Source organism: Sinocyclocheilus anshuiensis, unplaced genomic scaffold, assembly GCF_001515605.1.
Source record: "Sinocyclocheilus anshuiensis isolate Anshui unplaced genomic scaffold, SAMN03320099.WGS_v1.1 scaffold124, whole genome shotgun sequence".
In the NCBI taxonomy this organism is placed as follows: domain Eukaryota; kingdom Metazoa; phylum Chordata; class Actinopteri; order Cypriniformes; family Cyprinidae; genus Sinocyclocheilus; species Sinocyclocheilus anshuiensis.
This window is the reverse complement of record NW_015554082.1, coordinates 319,861-341,620: the sequence shown is the minus strand read 5'-3', so window position 1 is coordinate 341,620 and position 21,760 is coordinate 319,861. Positions and strand designations below refer to the sequence as shown.

At 37.1% G+C, this 21,760-nt stretch overlaps 1 protein-coding gene across 1 annotated transcript in view; it reads right to left on the bottom strand.

Annotated features, from left to right (window-relative positions):
* Positions 1 to 20,094, bottom strand: part of LOC107669054 (E3 ubiquitin-protein ligase RNF130-like) — a 47,204-nt gene extending 27,110 nt beyond the window's left edge. Inside the window, exons 1-3 of the mRNA XM_016461152.1 lie at positions 19,940 to 20,094; positions 19,178 to 19,595; positions 1,117 to 1,311 (exon numbers count right to left, since the gene is read on the bottom strand). Coding sequence (XP_016316638.1) covers positions 1,117 to 1,311; positions 19,178 to 19,451 — 469 coding nt within the window. The 5' untranslated portion in view covers positions 19,452 to 19,595; positions 19,940 to 20,094. The remainder of the gene's footprint in view (positions 1 to 1,116; positions 1,312 to 19,177; positions 19,596 to 19,939) is intronic.
* Between the last annotated feature and the right edge of the window lie 1,666 nt (positions 20,095 to 21,760).

The window sequence follows — 21,760 nt, the reverse complement described above, 5'->3', positions numbered from 1 at the left end:
GCAAATGGCTGCAATATAACAAAGAGTGAAAAATTTAAGGGGGTCTGAATACTTTCCGTACCCACTGTATACACAGATCAACAGTTTAAAAAAAAAACTGAGTAAGTCTACCTCAGACAGAATGACAATTTAGTTGTAAAATTAAGAATAATCATATATTCTGAACAGGTGTCATTTTCTTTAAAATAGTTCAACTAATGACATCGCTGTTAGATACGGCAATACTCAAAATAATATTAAATAAACTGCGTCTTACAATTTGATCTACTATCTGACAGGACTACATTTCAAAAGCATGATTAATGTTACATGCAAGTATTATATACACTTGCATAATTCATAATAAACAATCCATAATGTATTATATGTAGCTTGATGTATTGTGGTGCGGTTATCTCATGTCCGGTTACCATCTGTGTGGTCTGTTTAGTAAACATTAATGGAATGTAATGGCCATTAAAATTACTGTGTCAGCTGTTGCTTTTACCAAAATGCTTTAAAAAATAAATTAATAAATAATAATAAAAATAAATTTTTGCTGATCACAGCAACATTTTCCCTCAAACTGTCTGCTGTCCACTGCACAAAACTCTTTTAAGTGACAGACGCACACACACACACACACACACACACACACAAACGTTTTACACATTTTGGAGCTGCAAAATAAAACTGTTTCTCTATTGCACTGACACACACACAAACACACACACACGGTACACACTCTCCCATTTAGTTCTTGGACAATGATTTTTCCAGATAATGTACCTCACTGCATTAAAATCTGCTGCAAGCACTACAAAGACCTTAAAGTAACTGGTCAGGTGTATCTGCTCCATCATAAAATATCAGCTACCACTTCCTATATTTTCAACCAACACAATTGATTCCTTCAGTCAAATAAAAATATCCATTTACATGTACATACACTCTGAACAAAACTCCTGCATGTTAACATGTAGTGTTAAAATTACTAACAGTTACAAGCTTGGAGTCCTATCTAAAGGAACTGACTACAGAAGTTAGAAAAGTCTGCATGACACTACGTACATGGCACAGATTAGAAGGAGAGAGTTGCATTAGTCATGATGAGAATACATTGATTATGGCGCTCACCTTCATGAGCCATCGTGACTGTGTCCTCTTTGGTGCTGTTATTGTAGATAATGACAGCCGAGGCATTGAAAGCAGCTGCATTAAGGATCTTCTCCTTGAAGGTGCACTTCCCTCTCTGCATAATGGCCACCCAGTGTGTGGTTTTCGGAGGGACTATGAACCGGGTGTGTGGACTGCAGCCTTGCAAATCCACTGCTAAAAAGGAAAAAAAAGAAACAAGGCCTCAATTCTAGTCTTCATTTACATTTTGTACATTACACATGCTCCAATACAAGTTATGATCATTTGCTCATCCTGTTTTGAGTTGCCATTTTCTAAACTTTTTGCAGCAATATAAAAATATATTAAAGTTACTGTATTTTACACTTTATTGTACATTCATATTTCACATCAAAAACTGGTATTAATAATGATGAAATTCTAATGGTGTTGACTATTGAAATTTGGATGTCATCCCAAGACCTGCTGTACAGTACATCCTTATGCATAAACACACAAACTCTATTTATTACTGTATACCACAATATAAAGTAAAGTGCAAGTTAGTAGGATTAAAAAAAAAACTTTTAATCTGCAAAAACATTAAATTGATCAAAAGAGACATCAAAGACATTTATAATGACAAAAAAGATTTGTATTTCTCATAAATGTTGCTCTTTCTATCCTTTCTATGCAACTTTCTATCCATAGAAAAATTCTTTATAAAAGTGTCACTGATTCCACAAAAATATTGCGGAGCTTTATTCAGCATTGATAATAAGAAATGTTTCTTGAGCATCAAATCAGCATATTAGATTGATTTCTGAAGCATCATGTGATGCTGAAGACTGCAGTAATAATTAATAAACAATCTTATTAATTCACAATCCAAAAGAGATCAACTACGAATCCACTACAAATCCAACTGGAGGACTTGAATTATCAGTAGGTTGTGCTTGAACGCAGCCTCACTGTGTTCTGTTGACTTGCATTTCTGATGAAACTCACATTCACCAGCATGACATTTGTGGACTGAAAGCATATCACCAGTAAACTCATTAGCGACGTAATAGAGTATGTGGGGGCTGCTTGCCTCCCTATTTCTTATGTGACTGCTCCATTGACACTGGAGATTGTAGAGGCGCTCTGATGAGTTGGTGGGCTACTACTAATGCCCTGTCACTTCCAAACACTGACTCATATGTCGAAGCCGCCTGGCCCGCTCTCGAGGAGAGGTGGAACCCCCCACAGGGAGGAAGAGCAGGTCACGATAATTGATTGTCTTTAAAAGGTAATACGAAGGCTTTTGCTTGTTTCAGCACCCAGCCCACCTCCCCAGCAAAGCCCACCATCCTTCCCTCAAGGCATTCTAGTAAGACTTGTGCACTAAACGCAAAAATGCAGAAAGAAATCTCTTTACCATTAGGTTCACACATACATACACACACACACAAATGCATGCACTTTCACATATCTGGGCACACTCACACAGACACAGAAGATGAAGCAGAATCAAATATTCATCAGTTTGCAGCATCAACACTGAGATAATGATGGTGTTTAGGTGTGTGTGTGTGTTTACTGGGGTGGAGGAGCAACAGACGAGTCCAGAAGCTAATAATGTTGGTCCACAAGCTAATATTGTAGGCCCTATGAGCACCATAATATTAGTATCAGCATGAATGATTCATGCAGCTAACCTGCAGCAGCCGATGAGCAGAGCTGAGATACAGTCGTAATATGAATACAAAAATCACCTGATATTAAAGCATAAAAACAGCCTTATGGTGCATCATAGATGGACTGAGAGAAAAGTCCATCTATATTTTTTGATATATTTCCACAAAAGAACCTTAGCAACGAAATAAAGAGATAAATATAGAATCTAATTTTGGCAATAAATATACTGATTTCATGCCTGTGTTCATCAACGCGTGTTTATTAAATGAAAATGTTTAAATAATTAACGTGCTGTAATTGCAGTTAGTACTGAAAGCCCTTTAAGGTCGAGGTTGGTGTTGCATAGTGCATCTCTGACTTTGCAGTGTTATCAGTGCTGAGAGGGCATATTTGGGTTCGTAAGGAAAGCTGGTGAAATCTGGTCTTCTATTTGATCTTTCTCTAAATTGCGTAAGGTTATATAACGAGCAACTCAATGACATCCCAAAAACTTAGTGATAAAGCAAGAACACGTGAAACAATCGGGATGGTTCAGTTCTGCGCTTCAACTTTGACATGGAAATATTCAAACTGTGAATGTGTGTGTCCTTAGTATGATAGGATGAGTCCATTTCACTTCTTGTGGAATAAAAAGGCACTTTCCATGTCAATGAAACAAGATTGGTCAGTGAAAAAGAGAGCTTTAACCTTTAGAAAATGTTGATCATCATGCTCAGGAGGTCAAAGAAAATTAGCATTATTGTTATATTCATTTTATATAGAGTTTGTAATTTTTGCAGTTTGCAAACAAGTTCTGAAAACAAACTGTTGGACATGTTTAAATCTAATTTACAACCCTGATCTGTACAATTGTCATTTTCCAAACATTAAATAAACATCAAAATATAAAAAAAATGTAATGTATAGGCTACAATTCATAAAATAAACCTAAATTAAGCCATACAGTTCCCTTTCAGTCGGTCACTCCGAGTCACGTCGGTGACCGACGAATTGGGATCTCGCTTAGAGAGACCAATCCACTTCGAGTGTAAACTAAACGAGCCAATGCACATTGGCATGCGATGATTGCATCCAGCTGCTGCTGATCACAGCATGAGCATAAAAAGGCAGTCGGTGCAACGCATACCAGCTTTTCGCTTCGGAGCCGAGCGACAACATCGTTCTGCTCCTACCAAACTGCTTCGTGTGTGACGATTCTAGCGTGCTCTCTGGAGTTTTTTGTGTTGGCGGACGGCACTTCACCGGTGGTCGTTCCTGTGTAGAGTGGGTTGCGCACTTCAGGCTGCACAAACTGTGCCTCCCCTCCTGGGTCTGTAGGTACTCGTCTGGCCTGTCCGGCGATGCTTATACGGCCTGTGGAGAAGCTGCCCCCGCCTTACACGCTACGGCGTTACTGCAGGTTCATCAGGCCAAGGCACTGAGGTACCTGCACGAGGGTGGTCATGATCCGGAAGTTTTGCAGACTTCTGCCATTTCCATGAGGGTTACAATCACCTCTAATCTTCCGTATGCACCTAAACGGATGTCATATGTGTAAGTGCTTCCGAAACCTCCTTCGGGAAGGATGGGGCATCCGCAACGTTCCTGTTCCAAGTGGAACGGGTACGTTTTCCCAATGTTATACTGCTGAGCGGCCGTGTTACTGGCTCGGCTCCTCAGCGAAAACCTGGTATGCGTTGCACCTACTGCCTTTTTATGCTCACTCTGTGATCAGCGGCAGCTGGATGCAATCATCGCATGCCAATGTGCATTAGCTCGTTTAGTTTACATTCGAAGTGGATTGGTCTCTCTAAGCGAGATCCCAATTCATCGGTCATCAGGGAACGAGGGTTACACACGTAACCGAGACGTTACTTGTGGTCCCATAAAATAATGAAAATACTTCAGGGCTTGAATTTCGGCGTGGGTGTTGTGCATAATTTTACCAATTCCTGTAGATTCCCAGCTTATAATGCAGGAAATTCCCACAAACAATGTGCATTGGCTCGTTTAGTTTACACTCGAAGTGGATTGGTCTCTCTAAGCGAGATCCCAATTCATCGGTCACCAGGGAACGAGGGTTACACACGTAAGCGAGACGTTACTTGTGGTCCCATAAAATAATGAAAATACTTCAGGGCTTGAATTTCGGCGTGGGTGTTGTGCATAATTTTACCAATTCCTGTAGATTCCCAGCTTATAATGCAGGAAATTCCCACAAACATTTCTAAAGCATGTAGGTTGAATGAGTAAATTAGCTCACACAGATTATCATATCAAAATAGTACTGTGAAAATGTTCCGTAACACTGTAATTTCACAAACGTGAATGATTCAGCGCAGTCACATTTTCTCTTTTCAAGTGAACTCAATGCGGTACTCGCATGCTCTTTTCTGAGCTCTCACACCCAAACCGCACTCACACAGAGCTAACTCTTTAACTGCTAGCAAGTACCAAATTGAGTTATTTTTCACAATTTATTACACTTAAACTAAAATAAGAAAAGCTACAATAAATTCAATTTAAAGTTTGAAATCAAGCTTTCTTGAGCTGTGTAAGTTATGTGAATTGAAATTACCCTATTCCACCATATACAATTTTGCAAATTGTTTGTATTTTCCTAACAACATAAATATGAATCAACACAATTATATAAATTGTAAAAACATAAATAATGTAAGGAATCATTTAGAAGACATAATTGTCATTTTTTATAAATATGTCTGAACAAATGCCTCCCTCCCCCTTCAAATTAAAAAATCCCCACTATAAGAGTCACCTAAGTGGGGATTTCCAAAACGAGAAACCTGTGCTTTTATCTTGCAATAACTGGAACATGGCGGAAAGGTTGAACTTAAGACAGTTGATCATGTGTTAATAAGTTTGTGACAACCTAGGCTCATTGGAAATACGTGCCTCTATATACATTTTTGCAAAACTGAGAAAAATATACCTATAGCCTGTGTACGAACCACTGCAATTTCCAGTTGAAATGAACACTAGAGGCAGTAAAACTCTGACAAATTTTATTCCTTTTCACACAAAGTATGATTTACAGGAACAAAGTTTTGATTAATAAAGCCTAATTTTCACACAATTACTTGCAGAATATTATGGTATGACTTCAAAGCAATTTTAACATCCTGCGCGATTTGAAAACTAATACTTTGGAACGTTGTCGTAACATATACAGCTTCATACATATGCATGAGATATCTAATTCAGTAGGTTTGCTCAGTAGCTTGTTGCGTTTGAGCGATGAAGAACTCCGGTACGAATCCTGTGAAACTACGGTTCAACAAAACAGCTCAAATCCGCATAAGGAAGTTAAAAAAGCATGGCTGCATCAACAAATCACTTTTGCATTTGTTAACACTATCGGGTCGGTTTAGGGTTGGGTTTGGTGTAGGGGATATTTCCAACACCATAGAGCATTAACCTCTAGCAACACTCCTCGGATATTTGAATTCTGAACAGCCGCAATACGTACCTCAAGCAGCGTAATAAAAACACAGCAATACTTGCCTGTACTAACGTAATAAATACGTGCCACTGTCACGTATTAAACGTGTGTTTTAGCGCCACTCTCTGGAAATTTCACTTTGCAACTGCTGCGAAATGTGCAGGTACGTAATTACGGTGTTGCAGAAATGTATATAGAGGCATGTATTTTCATGAGCCTGGGTTGGGTTGTGCACAACAACTAGAACGCACCAAAATGTTTGGTATTACATTTTGTTAATTAAAATATCGTTCTACATGAATAAAAGATCAATTAGATTATGACAGAATTATGACATTGGCACATGATTGTTGGATACAACAAGAGTCAACACCTCTGATGTGAAACAGAACAAATCCCCATTTTAAAGAGTGTGTTTAAACTGTATCCAATTTATGAAAAATGCCAAAACTCTCCATCTGTCAGAGAACCATGTGAGAAATTCATCAGCAGCAATGCCATCAATTTGGCTAGTCATCATATGGTAACAACAGCTCAAAGTTCCACAGAACATAGTGCCCAGGAACCAGAACCAAATAAAATCCAATACAGTATTTGCATTTTTATCTTTATAATTTTCTCCTTTCCTTTAGCTTCAAAACTGAGCCATCTGCATAAAATCTGATACAAGTTGTGACTTATCCTTTAGACTAATTCATGATCTAGGTAGGGCAATAGTGCAGGAATGTGCACACAATTTTAAAAGTACACTAAAAAATTGATTCTCCAACACTGTTCAGTTTATTTAAAAAATATATATTTTCATTTAACACCATTATGTTAGGTTTCCCATTTAAATAATTGCATTGTGTTAAACTGACTTGAAACAGTTGCGTTTTGGTTCAACTCAATATTTTTTATTTTGAAAGAACTTGTTTCAATTAAGTAGGCCAAAAATAACATTTGATGCTTTACTTCAATTTACTTAAGTAAATTAAGTTAATCCAGCACAATTCTTTACAACCACTTTACTTAATTTATTTGAGTTGAGAGTACATAAACAATTTTACTTGTGTAACTAGGAAGTGGAATTCCCCTTCCCATCATGCTTTGCACAGGGCTTGATAAGGAGAGTAAATGTTGAAATAAAATGTTATTTTAGGCATTTTTTATTAAGATGATAAAATTGGGAGACTTGTTAATGTTTAATGCTCTTTTATGTTTGTATTTAAAACTGTTTCTGGTATGTTAGTGTTTTTGGGGGTTACCATTGTGGTGAAGTGTAGCGCATGTGCTTGGGTTGAGGACCTGCTAAGGTGAAGCAGTTGTTTTAATAATAAAAAAACAATTACTTTGGGCATGCCATGAATGTAACAAAACCATCTTATGGCTATGCCAAACAAGTTGGCTAATGCCTAAAGTTAAGTAAATCTTATGTATCCTTTTTTTTTTTTAGTGTAGAAGGATGTCTGCCTAATAATTTATTTTCCAGTTAAATGTTTTAGTTTGATTTCAACAAGCATAAAAATCACTTCATCAATGCATCAATTTCATTTAAACTATATTTGATCAAATTGAGTTGGCTTAACTCAATTACATTTCATCACATGAATTTGTTTTTTATGAGATGGGGCTACATATATTTATTGGATGGAAATCCTGCCCTCAATTAAATTGAGTTCATCCAATGAATTATTTTTTTTTGAGTGTAATCTTAATAAGATGTCTTGCTGGAGAATTGAGATGGACCTTAGTATCGATATTTTTGTTTGAGTATCGATACTTTCGATACTCGTGTCAGTATCGATATATCGATACTTCAGGATCGATACGCCCATCCCTAGTTTGAGTTCAACAAGCATAAAAAAATAACTTTATCAATGTATCAATTTCATTTAAACTATATTCGATCAAATTGAGTTGACTCAACTCAATTACATTTCATCACATTCATTCGTTTTTTTTCAGTTGGGGTTACATATATTTATTGGATGGAAATCCTGCCCTCAATTAAATTGAGTTCATCCAATGAATTATTTTTTTTTGAGTGTAATCTTAAGATGTCTTGCTGGAGAATTGAGATGGATTAAATTCCATGTCTTATGTCATCTACAGCAGTGAGAAGTCCTTGTTAAAGTATTATTTCAACCAGCATAACAAAAAATGTTTCTGAAGACAATCACCTATTGCACCTTTAAACACTGAATAAGAAATTATTTCAACTTAATGACTCAGCGTGTTCCAAAAGCTTCAGGCTTGACAAGAAGCTATCATATTACCTAGTAAAAGCTGGTAAAATCAGGTTTTGTTTGATCTTAGAAAAGATAAATAAACAATGTCTGTCTGTTTTAATTTCATTGCATCAACATTTAAATGAACTAAATGCAAAGCCTGCAAATGGACAAATGCAAAACAAGAAACATTCAAATGCATGTTCTCACATGTCCACTCTCTGCTCTCTAGTAAAATGGGGAGAATTATGAGACAAAAGTTAATGCAGTCATCCAAATGGCATCCTGTTATGAGGCTTTGCCTTTACTGCATCATTACTACATCATTCAACCATGTAGCTGCAAAATAAACTTATGAAGACATTAGGGTTGGGCGATGTCTACCAAATTGGCATTGGACGATGTCTACAGTGAAACATCGTGATGGACAATGACATCGAGGGGCGGGGTTAGGGAGTGTGCCCGAAGCGTGAATCCATATGCAGAAAGGCACGGAAAACAAATAACGCGTTCTACGGAGCCACTAAAGGGACATGGTTAGCCGCTTGCTAGCGGTAAACTGTTACATTACAGTACATGAAAGTTCACTTACCACATACACAGAGTAAGGAGAGATGACTGATAGGACAATGGCGAATGATTTGCAGATACTAAGCACCACTGACAAATATCTAATCTTGTAAAATGTGTGGTAGGTACTGCCGCTCCTTAGTATAGAGTCTGTGTGATCGCGAATCTTGAAAGTAAAAGTGAAAGTAAAATGAGAGCACGCATTCGAAAGCGGTTTCAATGCCCTGCATATTAGTAGGGTAGACTCTTACATTACAGTACATGAAAGTTCACTTACCACATACACAGAGTAAGGAGAGATGACTGATAGGACAATGGCGAATGATTTGCAGATACTAAGCACCACTGACAAATATCTAATCTTGTAAAATGTGTGGTAGGTACTGCCGCTCCTTAGTATAGAGTCTGTGTGATCGCGAATCTTGAAAGTAAAAGTGAAAGTAAAATGAGAGCACGCATGAGGATAATAGTGAAAATGGCAGATCATGGAAATAAATGTTATGTTCCAGGCTGTGCAGGGGATGTGAAGTGCAGGGATGGGTTGGTGTCTGTATTCAGAAAGGTACGGAAAACAAATAACGCGTTCTACGGAGCCACTAAAGGGACATGGTTAGCCGCTTGCTAGCGGTACAGATCACGAAACCAGCTCAACATCGTGATGTCTGTCAGCCATCGGCGAACGGCGATGGACGATGGCATCGTCTATCGGCCCAACCCTAGAAGACATGAACATTAATATCAAAACACAATTCTAATGGAAATGTTATCAGCCGTTCTGAGCAAGACCCATATTTTCAGAGCCAATGACACTGATTCAGAGGCTGGTCAAGCAATCTGGCACTAGGTAATTTCTGCCAATCATTAGCTAGGATGAACAGATTGTCTGCAAATCAAATTGGGATCTTGTCCAATAGCTGTGCAGTGCCGGAGGATATGTGCTTCCTAGAAACCCGTCTCCATTAATTCTAATCAGACGATGTGGGGCATGTGAGTTGATCAGTACGAGTTTTAAACCAAATTGATCCCGTGTATCTGACCCCAGTCTGCTTGTCACCACCGGGCAGTGGGGACACATCAGCATTAATTATTATTGGTGCATATTTCTAAAGCTACATTACATACAGTCAAGTCAACAACTCAGCTATATACTAAACAAAACAATTCATGTTGAAAAACAAATGTAAAGCTGCCATTTGATATCTCTGTTATTTTGATATCTGAGCTTCCTTAACTTTAAGAATAAATTTAATACCAAGTTATGTGTCATCTATACCAGGAGTCGTCAACAAAAGGTCTGACAACTCATTTTTAGGGGGGAAAAATACAATTAAAATATGCATTAAAATACAATGCAATATTATGTTAATTTTGGTTAAGATCACTAATTTTAAATACAATTAATATGATGACATTAAAACAATGATTAAAATAATTATTCTTATATATGATTAAAATATGATCTGATATCATTAAATACAATTTTACTTAGGCATCATGATCATAAATAATTATTTTAATGCCTTTGCATATGTGAACAGCTTGGTCTGAATATACAATGACTAAATAGTCTACATGTATGAAAAATAAAATCTACATGGAAAAAATAGACAAATCAAGTCACAGACAATTACAAAGCATATATACAATTTGAAAAAACTTGAATATTGTACATTCCTGTTCAAAGCACCTTTGCACTACTAATTTTTAGACAAAAGACTCTGAAAACAATCCTAAACTGATGCTTCTTAACTAGAAATAAAACAGTTTCAAACATAAAATAAAATCAAAGTATGTGCAGAACACATCTGCTGCCTTTAAGACAGCCTTCGTTTTTATCTTTGTTTTTCTAGCTCTAACATTTTCTGCATAACCATGACAGGCATGTGCAAGCTTAGGAATGCTAGATACCATCAGCAGAAGCAACAAAATCCTACCATCAGACCACCTGCACTACAACCAGACAAACGTCACAAAAAAACATATCTCAGTGAGGTATCTCTCATCTCTCCCTGTGGGAGTCAGAAAGATACAACTTGGTTTTGCAAACCTGAACAGCTGAAACCTGTTCTTGTGCTGTATCTGAAACAGAATGTGATATTTGCATCACACCAAGAACAATTTTCAGGTTAATCTACAATGAGTAGTTTTAATCACTTCAATATTACATAAAAGCACACATTAAATTCCAGGAAAAGCTTTCAGACAGATGCCGAGTCATTCATCCACAGCAGAACTCCACAACAGAAAACCCTGTTAGACTGATATGTAGGTCAATTTTCCTAACAGAAGTGCACATGAGAACTGTTGATGATGACAAGGCACATCACATCTACTGTATTTAAATCTGGCTATCTGGGTGCTAAGAGGTAAAGTTTGCAGCAGAAGACATGCTAGAGAGAGGGAGAGTATGTGTATGTATGTACTGTATATATATATATATATATATATATATATACAGTATATATATATATATATATATATACAGTATATATATATATATATGGAAAAAATGGAAATGAATGAAAAAGATGGAAAGATAGAAACATTAGACAGTGTAATATATTATATTGTAGTGAAATACTGAATTAGACAATATTTCTTCATGTTCCTATGTTGATTATAATTAACTTATAGTTTTTCTCTCCTTGTACGAGCAAAAGCCAGCTCCTTAATGACATCCTCCACGAGGAAGAGACAATTTGACGGATTCTGGAATGTTTTGTGGTATAAGTTGGGTTTGTTTCCCTCTAAAACATTCTATCTTGTTTGATAAAATTAATTTGTATTATAATACAAACATTACACTAGGGATGCTCCGATCATGATTTTTGCAGCCGAATAAACACAAGCACTGACTAGAGCGGCCGCGATCAGCTCCGGTGGACGCGTGCAGTGAGGCGCAGATCAGCTCTATCGTCACTGAATCTGCTGTGTAGATGAATCATGGCATACCGTGATAAAAGCATTAACAATTAATCGCAACATGAAAATTTGATACCGGCATATCCCTAATCGGTCAATACCGATCTCCGGTCGATCAATCGGAGCATCCCTAGTTTACACTATAGTAAGCCAACTCTACTGCTAAATATTAGCACTTTAATAAAAAATATAGCATATTTCTGAAATTATATTTAAAAGGCTGCAAACTATTATTTTAATAATCAATTAATCTATCGATTATTACAATGATTTATCAACTAATAAATAATTATTTCCCCAATTTTAAAAAAATGTCAACATTATATTATTATTGTACAATTACAATTATCTTTTACAATACAAAAATATATTTGGCACACAAAATGAGATGACAGACATAAGAGACTCTCATTCACCATTTAATTAACTGTATGAAAAATTAACTGACTGACTGATGCATCATTCTCCTTTTGTAAGTCATATGGATATGGAACAAAATAAAGGTAAATAAGACATTTTATTTTTGGATAAATTATTTTATTCACACCTTTAACTCTCTTAAAACACCTTGTAGGGTTATAGGAATCGAAACAGCCCTGAGCATAAACAGTCCTGGGCTATTAAGCTTTAATCTATGCAAACAAACTATCATTTTAATGTAATAATATTTTTTAAAAATCTACAATGTTATTTCAGACATGTTCAGAAGAGCCACAAAACCCATTAAGCATTTGTGTGAATATCAACCTGGTTTACAGTAAATCTTTACCGGATCACTACAAACTAGGTTCAGACATGACACTAATTTGATCCTCTGCAGCTCGTCTCCTAACATTGTGTTCATCTCAAATAAGAATACATTACAACCTCACATGCATCCAAACAGAGGGAAATCATGGGTATTAAGAAAAACACAGGCAGCCAATTTGCTTCCTCAACCATGCCGTCCCTCTCCAACCTCACTTCCTATGACAACAACACCACTGCAATCGATGTCCCAACATTACTCCAGCTCACATTTCCTGCCTGGATCAATTAGAAGCATATGGCACGTCACATGGTTCCTGTCCGTTCTTTCATCTGTTTCTTTCAACAAATGGATTTTGCTGTTCTTATTTGGGTAACAGCAAATCAATTAACTGTTTACATGTCACATGAGACTTAAAAAACCCTCTCACACTGCAACCTGCAGTTGCTAACTTCAACTGATTTAACCCATAAAAACGTTGTTTCGTTGGTATAACTAACGTATTTAAGTTGATTCAATGATATTAAATAAAAAAACATTTTTCAATTTAATTGAGATATTACCATTTTTAGGTTACCATTTTTCCCCCTGCACTTTAAAGGAATAGTTCAAATATTTATAGAAAAATCTGCCATCCAAAATAAAGATGAGTTTTGTGGATTATTGTGATGTTTTTATCAGCTATTTGGACTCTCATTCTGATGGCCCACTCACTGCAGAGGATGCATTGGTGTAATGCTAAATTTCTCCAAATACAAAGAAACAAACCCGTCTACACATTGGATGGTCTGAGGCGGAGTAAATTGTCATTTTTTGGGTGAACTAGGCTATTTCTTTAAGAAGGATAGGAAGGAAGAAATTAAAACGTCTTGATAATATGAAATGGAACGCTTCAAACAAACATTATTATTGTATGAAAAAAAACTCCAATTTAATATCCAATATCTGTGAGTATAATATTTATGGGATAATACCACTCGAGCCACCATCTTTCTCTTATTATAGTCTCTTCAACAAGACAGAAAATTAAATAAATAATAACCTATATGAGAAAAGAAACACATACAGATAGTGTCTGTTCAAATTTAGATCTCTAGCTAACTTTTTTAAATGACACAATTAATACTTTTTTAATCTACAAAAACTCTACAGGAAAAGTATTAGCCTACTTGATAAAGATGGACCATGGGGTCACTTGCCCATTGGTGCACTTGTCGTGCGCATGACCTGGAGCGAATCTAATTAGCCCTTATGTCGGGGTAATTTACTGCCATTTGGGCTTACTCAAGCGTCATAAATCGCTATGCACTGGGAATCATGCTACAGGATGCTTATCACCACAAATATGCATCACTTCCCACTAGCCACAGTCTTGTTTGGGGCTGCTACAGTATCTCTTTGGCTTGATGTTTCATGTCTGATTAGGGGTTTTGCTGGACTGGCTTTACTGAACACCAAGTTACCTCTGCATATTGGCAGGTGATTTTCTGTCTCACTACCCATTAGCTAAGTGTGGTTTGTTATGTTGCCAGACCCCTAATGATAGGAGCAGCTGGTGAGGAAACTGAGAGATTTGAGTGAAAAAGAAAATGGTGAGTCACAGGACCTGCACTCCTTCTGTCTGTTTCTCCTTTTCTCTCTTTCAATGGGGTGAACTAAGAGCAAAAGAATCTTTTTGTGCTCACCACCTTGTTTAGACTGATGAGCCACTGGTAAGCTATCTGAGGGGCAGGAGAAGAGATAAACAGAGGTCAGTCGAATACATTGAGGTCGGTCTCCTGAGGAAATATAATCTTGAAGCAGTCAAACAGGAAGCAGTGAGCTGCTTGTTTTTTCTGTATAAGACAGGCTCACTGAGGCTTATAGTGACTTAGTAGTTTTTCGAAGACAAATACGGCGCAATCTTATATTTTGTTTAGTGCTGGAGCTCAAACGTTATTGGTGATTGACAGTTATCAAGGTTTCAAAAACCTGTTCTTGTATGGCTTATAAGTGAAATGAAAGTAAATAAGGATGGACTGATCGATATCAGCCGATATTTGTCTTAAACCTGTGATCTGCCAAATGCTGAATGTACTAAATTCAGGGATAGTATTTTTAAGTGCAGCATGCGCATATTGCAGGATGAATGCGTTTACGGCTGTTTGCATTTAGAAATATAAATGTTAAACACGTATGAATTGCGATATGCCCAGATTCAAGAATAAATACTGTAATTCTGTCGATACTATGACCAGTTAGTGAGTAGTGACAGAAAAAAAGTGCAAATAAATGTAAAAATGACGGAAACCACAAAGGGTGTATGCGTTAACAACAGTAAATAAGAACAAATAAGAAGAATAAGAACTTTCTCAAAAACAGCACATAGGCTATTACTATTACTATCATTATTTCAGTCAAACTTAAAACCACCATCAAACAACTTTTCTTCCTTATGGTGCATATGAGTTATATCTATGTCCTCTGGACATAGACTGAATCATTGCCATTTGTTAATTCGTTTTAATGTTTTTTTAAATTAAAGGTTACAAGGGCACATGTATTTAAAAAAATATTGATGTGCACAGATAAATCATTTATAATAAATATTCCATAAAATACAATAATTGTCCATTTTGATTTCATTCTGATTTCAATTGAGTTTTTCCATTTCATATAAAATATGGCATTTTTCTGTATCAAACAGAGGTCATTTTAAACTATTTTTTGACACGTATCCATGTAATTAGTATTACCGCAGTGCCCACTGTGGAGAATCATGATCAGTTTAATCAGTGTTATTTAACACTCCAAAAGACTATGTGACAAAAACAAGACAAGCCCAAACCCACGCATCTTCCTCTTTAAATGTAAATTGCGATATGCCCAGATTCAAGAATAAATACTGTAATTCTGTCGATACTATGACCAGTTAGTGAGTAGTGACAGAAAAAAAGTGCAAATAAATGTAAAAATGACGGAAACCACAAAGGGTGTATGCGTTAACAACAGTAAATAAGAACAAATAAGAAGAATAAGAACTTTCTCAAAAACAGCACATAGGCTATTACTATTACTATCATTATTTCAGTCAAACTTAAAACCACCATCAAACAACTTTTCTTCCTTATTGTGCATATGAGTTATATCTATGTCCTCTGGACATAGACTGAATCATTGCCATTTGTTAATTAGTTTTAATGTTTTCCTGAACCACTCAGGAATTATTATGCTATAGTGAAATCACAAATATTAATAAGTGTTATTTAACACTCCAAAAGACTATGTGACAAAAACAAGACAAGCCCAAACCCACGCATCTTCCTCTTTAAATGTATGCAGCTGAGAGCAATAACATGCCAAACATTCCTTCCTTTGGGAGAAAACTCTTGGTCAGCTGATCAGTAGTACTGAACCACTCAGGAATTATTATGCTATAGTGAAATCACAAATACAGCCATCCTGAGAGAGAGAGAGAGAGAGAGAGAGAGAGAGAGAGAGAGAGAGAGAGAGAGAGAGAGAGAATCCTGACCTGAAAGTGATTAGAGTAACAGAGGAAGTGGGTGTTACTGCTTTATGTCAGGACTCTGGTCTCTTTTTACACAATCTTCTGCTAAGAATCATTACTTTGCCTCAGATCCAATTGAGATGGCAATAAAAGAAGCAGAATAACTTGTGGAAGTCTAGCTTTAGATTTACTGTGCACGCACACTTTAAATGAATGTCTTCTTTAGCTATTGTCTTTTTGGGGGTAGTATCTTTGCTCATTTCAAACGGGGGAATGGATGTGCTAATGTCCTTGAGAACATATTTCGCATTAAATATAGAGCCCGGTGTCCCTGTTCCAGCTCCTGACTGGATCGGGATTAATGACCTCCACTGGGTTCACTGGCATAATGACCAGTAGGTCAGACAACTGCTTCAGGTCAATTCAACACACTAAGTTAACCAGAACAGCATGTAAGCTAAAATTGGTACAATGAGGAATGAACACGCGACAGAAAACTGCCCTGCTGAACTCATCAAAAACAAGCCTTAAAAACAGAACTCAAAATCTGCGATCAGCAGTATGGATTGCAATGGTTGATATTGACAAATCCATCTTCCTTAGTCTTACCACAATGGCACTAAACCAAGTCAAAGTGCCCAGCACCTCAAGAAGCATTCTAATGGTGCTATACATATTGATTAATAGTTGATTTTCAGAGAATCTCAAGTCTCAAGGATTTCTGGTGATTTCTGAGCATCTTGTAACCTGAACAAGCAGATTATAAAAGAACAACTGGGATAGTGAGGGAGAGAGAAATATACATCCGAACACTGGAAGATGACACCAGCCAACCTAAGAATGATTATAGATACTGCACTTCCCTCAAGCCATTCAATACATACAAGAGGATCTAGGAAAACGTAAATGATTCAGCAAAATTTTGAATAACAATTGCAGCTAATGGAGATGAATTTGCCTAAATGTGTCAGCTAAAAAAAGAGAGATTGATAAAGACAGCCACAGACAGCAGCCATGGCCTTAAAGAGCATGGACGGTACTGGGATTATTAAACACGAGTTTGCTAAGCAATTGCGCAACATTGGCTGGCATCAAGCGGGCCACCTTACACATGCTCTGAGACACAAGAGCTGCTAATTTAGTGCAGACGAGGGCAAGGGATGGCATTGCAAACAAAGCAAGCCACACTTGTGTCCCTTATCCCCTACGTCACTGACTTTTCAGAACAGAGCACACAGTGGTGCAGGGCCTCATCAGGGGAGGTTATGTAAGTAAATAGTACGAAGGGTGTACAGTTTTGTTTACTGAATCATTACAAGAGAATCAGCCAAAGCAGGGCACCTGACTATCCACAAGGTCTCATACACAGAAAGCAACTGTCAGTATCCAGGGTAAGAAAAATGAAGAAACTCCACTGAACGACCAGCAGACTTTTTCAGAAGCTTTCTCATGTAGGAAATATTCAACATCAGTTTTCTCCTCTGTTTGTGCACAACAGAGGAAATGGCACGGCAGTCATGTGAAGATGTCAAATATCACAGGAAGTTTCTGATCTGCAAGCCCACACTTTACTAAAATGACTTTCAAAACTGTTCTCTTTCATAAAGCAAGATGGATTTGAACATATTTGCAAATGTGACAATAAAAACAAACCATAAAATGTATTAGGTTCACCATATTGACAAAAATACAGTATCAACATCCATAAAATTACGGACAAAGTCCTATGTAAGGTTTCTAGCTGGTTAGTCATTAGCTGGCTCAACCTGGTCATTAGCTGGTAATTTACTGGCCCAAGTTGATCTATGAACATATTCCATGCCTAAGACGGTTTATCTGGTCTCTTAGCCTAACCAGTCTGGTTTCACAAGGGTTTTGGGCATTTTCCAGCCAGTGTGGTTTTAAGTTCATTTGGCCACATTGCTAAACCAGCTGAAGACCAGGGCTGCATTTCCCAAAAGCATGGCAAGTTTAAGTTGATCGTAGCTCCATTTGTTTCAATGGGTCTATGTACTTAAGCTCACGATGCTTTTGGGAAACGCAGCCCAGTTCACCTAGACTAGGAGACCAGAGAGGACCTGCAAATCATCTCAACACTGCTTCAAGATGCCCTTTCCCTCAACAGGATTATTATATGAGTTACTATTAACTCTGATAAGTGAAGAGCTGTAAAGCAAATTTTTTTGCACACCTGTTTAAAATATCAATATATATATATATATAAAAAGTAGTTTTCCACACACCATTCAGATCAAAAAGGTTGAAAGCCACGAAACTTCTTTTGGCTTTAGGTAAGTGCCTATTACCAACAGAATTTAATTTAATAAATCATTTGAGTGTGTGTATATGTATATATATATATATCTATCTTATCTATCTATCTATCTATCTCTCTATCTATCAATCACAGGTGCGGTCGAACGATTTATTAATTAAATTACATTTTGATTGGATATAAATATATAGCACAACAAATACCATATAGGGAGAATTTTAAACCTAAATGTAAATCTTCTATAGAAATTTTAACATGAAATCTAAGTGTACATTTTAAATACAAATCTTAAATGGGAAAAAAAAAATATATATAGGTATTTTCAAATTAAATACACATGATATAAATATTAAACATAAATCTTAACTATTACATGTTAATTCCAAAATAAGATGTTTTAAAATATTAGAAATATGTGATTAAATAGTAAATGTAAATCTTAGACACAAATTTATGATTTACATTTTTAGATTTAAGATTTACATTCAATTGAAATTATTTAAATGTGCATTTTTAAAGTATTTTAAAGGGGTCATGAACTGCCTTTGTTTTTATTTTGTACTGTTCTCTGAGGTCCACTTATAATGTTATCAAGATTTTTAAATTAAAAAAAACAACAATTTAGAATAAACTATGGACCCTTTTCACAAGACTGTGATGATGCTCTGATAAGTGAAGAGCTGTAAAGCAAATTTTTTTGCACACCTGTTTAAAATATCAATATATATATATATATATACACACTCACCCCCATTAACAGCAGCAGGTGCGATCACGATCCCCTTCGCCTCTGTTTTGGGGGAATTCTGCCCGTAGCGCCCGTCATTCTTCGTCACCATCTGTTGACGATTGCCTTTATGGTCCAGAACGGTGGCGTTGACCGTGGCGCTATAATAATCCTCCTTGTTCACCATAGTTTTGTCGGCACCGATAGACAGCGTACACCTGGGCGAGACGAAGGCGAGGAGGAAGGCAAGAAGGCAGCTGCTGCATGACGCCGGCGCGGCCAATCTCTTCAGCATCTTCGGCAATGTCTTCACCGATCAACGCAACCCGACTCTGCGAATCTTTCAACGGTCAGCGCTCTGTCTCAAGAGCCCTCATGTAAACATACTGTTCTCATTTCAAGCCACAGCGTTCATATGAAGAGCCATGCGGCGCTTCCCCTGATAAGACAGAAAGAAGGAAAGGGTAGATAGATTTCACCACATTACTGACTTTGCGATGACAACAAAACGCGTGTATTTCACCAGAGGCTTGGGTTCGTATAATGATCCCCGTTTGGTTTTATTAAAGGCGGTTAAGCTTGTCTACAGGTCCTTTAAATAATAGTACACAGGCTTTTAACGACTGTTAAAGGGAATCAACTGTAACGTTATCTCTTCTGCTGTCAGGACCGCTTTGTTCGTGCAACCAGTCCTTACAACCAGCTGCTATGCAACAAAAACACCTTTCCTCACGAGCTGAGATTTTAAATTTACTTAAAAAAGGTTCTGACGTGATATCTTACCTGCTCGGTCGCTCCCACCTGTATTATTTACAGTCAGACTCTCTCTTTGTTATGATATTTCACAGCGCCGTGGCTTGTTCGGCCATAGGCAGACCGATGCTGTTCTGCTCGCCTTTTTTCCTTTCGCGAACACTGAGCTGTACGCGTGTGCGCATGCGCGACGCAGCGCGTCTCTCGTACTGAGATCATATCAGTGGGAGGGACAGACAGGGCCACATCACCATCAACTCATCTCAATGCGTATACTGGCCCTTAATCACTTATTTACTACCAGTCGTAGCATTTGTGGCCGTTTACTTTTAAATGTGAAGAGTCTACAAGTTTACAAGGAATTGTTGATATATTTAATGTGTATTAGAGGGTTTGAAGGCTATTTTATAAATAATTTCTATATTGCTAGTGATCAGAGCTGTTTATTCCAGTTTGCTCATCTGAAAGATCAGATGATGTTTATGAGAAGCATGTAGGCTAAAGCAGAGTACAGTAGGCTACTGATGACGCCATAATGCAACTTCCAAATTTGGTAGCCTGCATAAAGGTACTTTTAATGTATTGCTCTGTAAAGAATAATATTTGAGATCACAATAGGCTACACTAAAAGATGTCAGTGAAATTGTCCCAATTTTAAAGGGGTCATGAACTGCCTTTGTTTTTATTTTGTACTGTTCTCTGAGGTCCACTTATAATGTTATCAAGATTTTTAAATTAAAAAAAACAACAATTTAGAATAAACTATGGACCCTTTTCACAAGACTGTGATGATGCTTTTAACGGTCATCAGCATCGTAAATCCTCAAAAGTTTTTCATATTTGTATTTTTTTTTAAATGTATGTACATTTATAACACTATTGTTTGTATTATATTACCTTTGCATCAGATTACAAATAAACTAGTTAACGCTAATGCGAGTGTGTTTCTAAAATGCAGCATCTATGGTTAGGGCTGCACGAAAAAATCGAAATGGAATCGAAATCGCGATTCGACAGAAGCTACGATTGTCAAGCCTATCTTTCAGTGAAGCACGGTTCTGTGATCAGCGGTAAATCTCCATCCAAAGGCCAGAGGGCGCTCTCGCTCTGAAAATCCAAATACGCCTCGCAGAAGAAACCCAGGAAATGCCTATAGCCGTAGCTGGATAAACAGACGATTTAACTGCTTTTATTGATTCAACGTGACTAATCTTACCTGCTCGGTCGCTCCCACCTGTATTATTTACAGTCAGACTCTCTCTTTGTTATGATATTTCACAGCGCCGTGGCTTGTTCGGCCATAGGCAGACCGATGCTGTTCTGCTCGCCTTTTTTCCTTTCGCGAACACTGAGCTGTACGCGTGTGCGCATGCGCGACGCAGCGCGTCTCTCGTACTGAGATCATATCAGTGGGAGGGACAGACAGGGCCACATCACCATCAACTCATCTCAATGCGTATACTGGCCCTTAATCACTTATTTACTACCAGTCGTAGCATTTGTGGCCGTTTACTTTTAAATGTGAAGAGTCTACAAGTTTACAAGGAATTGTTGATATATTTAATGTGTATTAGAGGGTTTGAAGGCTATTTTATAAATAATTTCTATATTGCTAGTGATCAGAGCTGTTTATTCCAGTTTGCTCATCTGAAAGATCAGATGATGTTTATGAGAAGCATGTAGGCTAAAGCAGAGTACAGTAGGCTACTGATGACGCCATAATGCAACTTCCAAATTTGGTAGCCTGCATAAAGGTACTTTTAATGTATTGCTCTGTAAAGAATAATATTTGAGATCACAATAGGCTACACTAAAAGATGTCAGTGAAACTGTCCCAATTTTAAAGGGGTC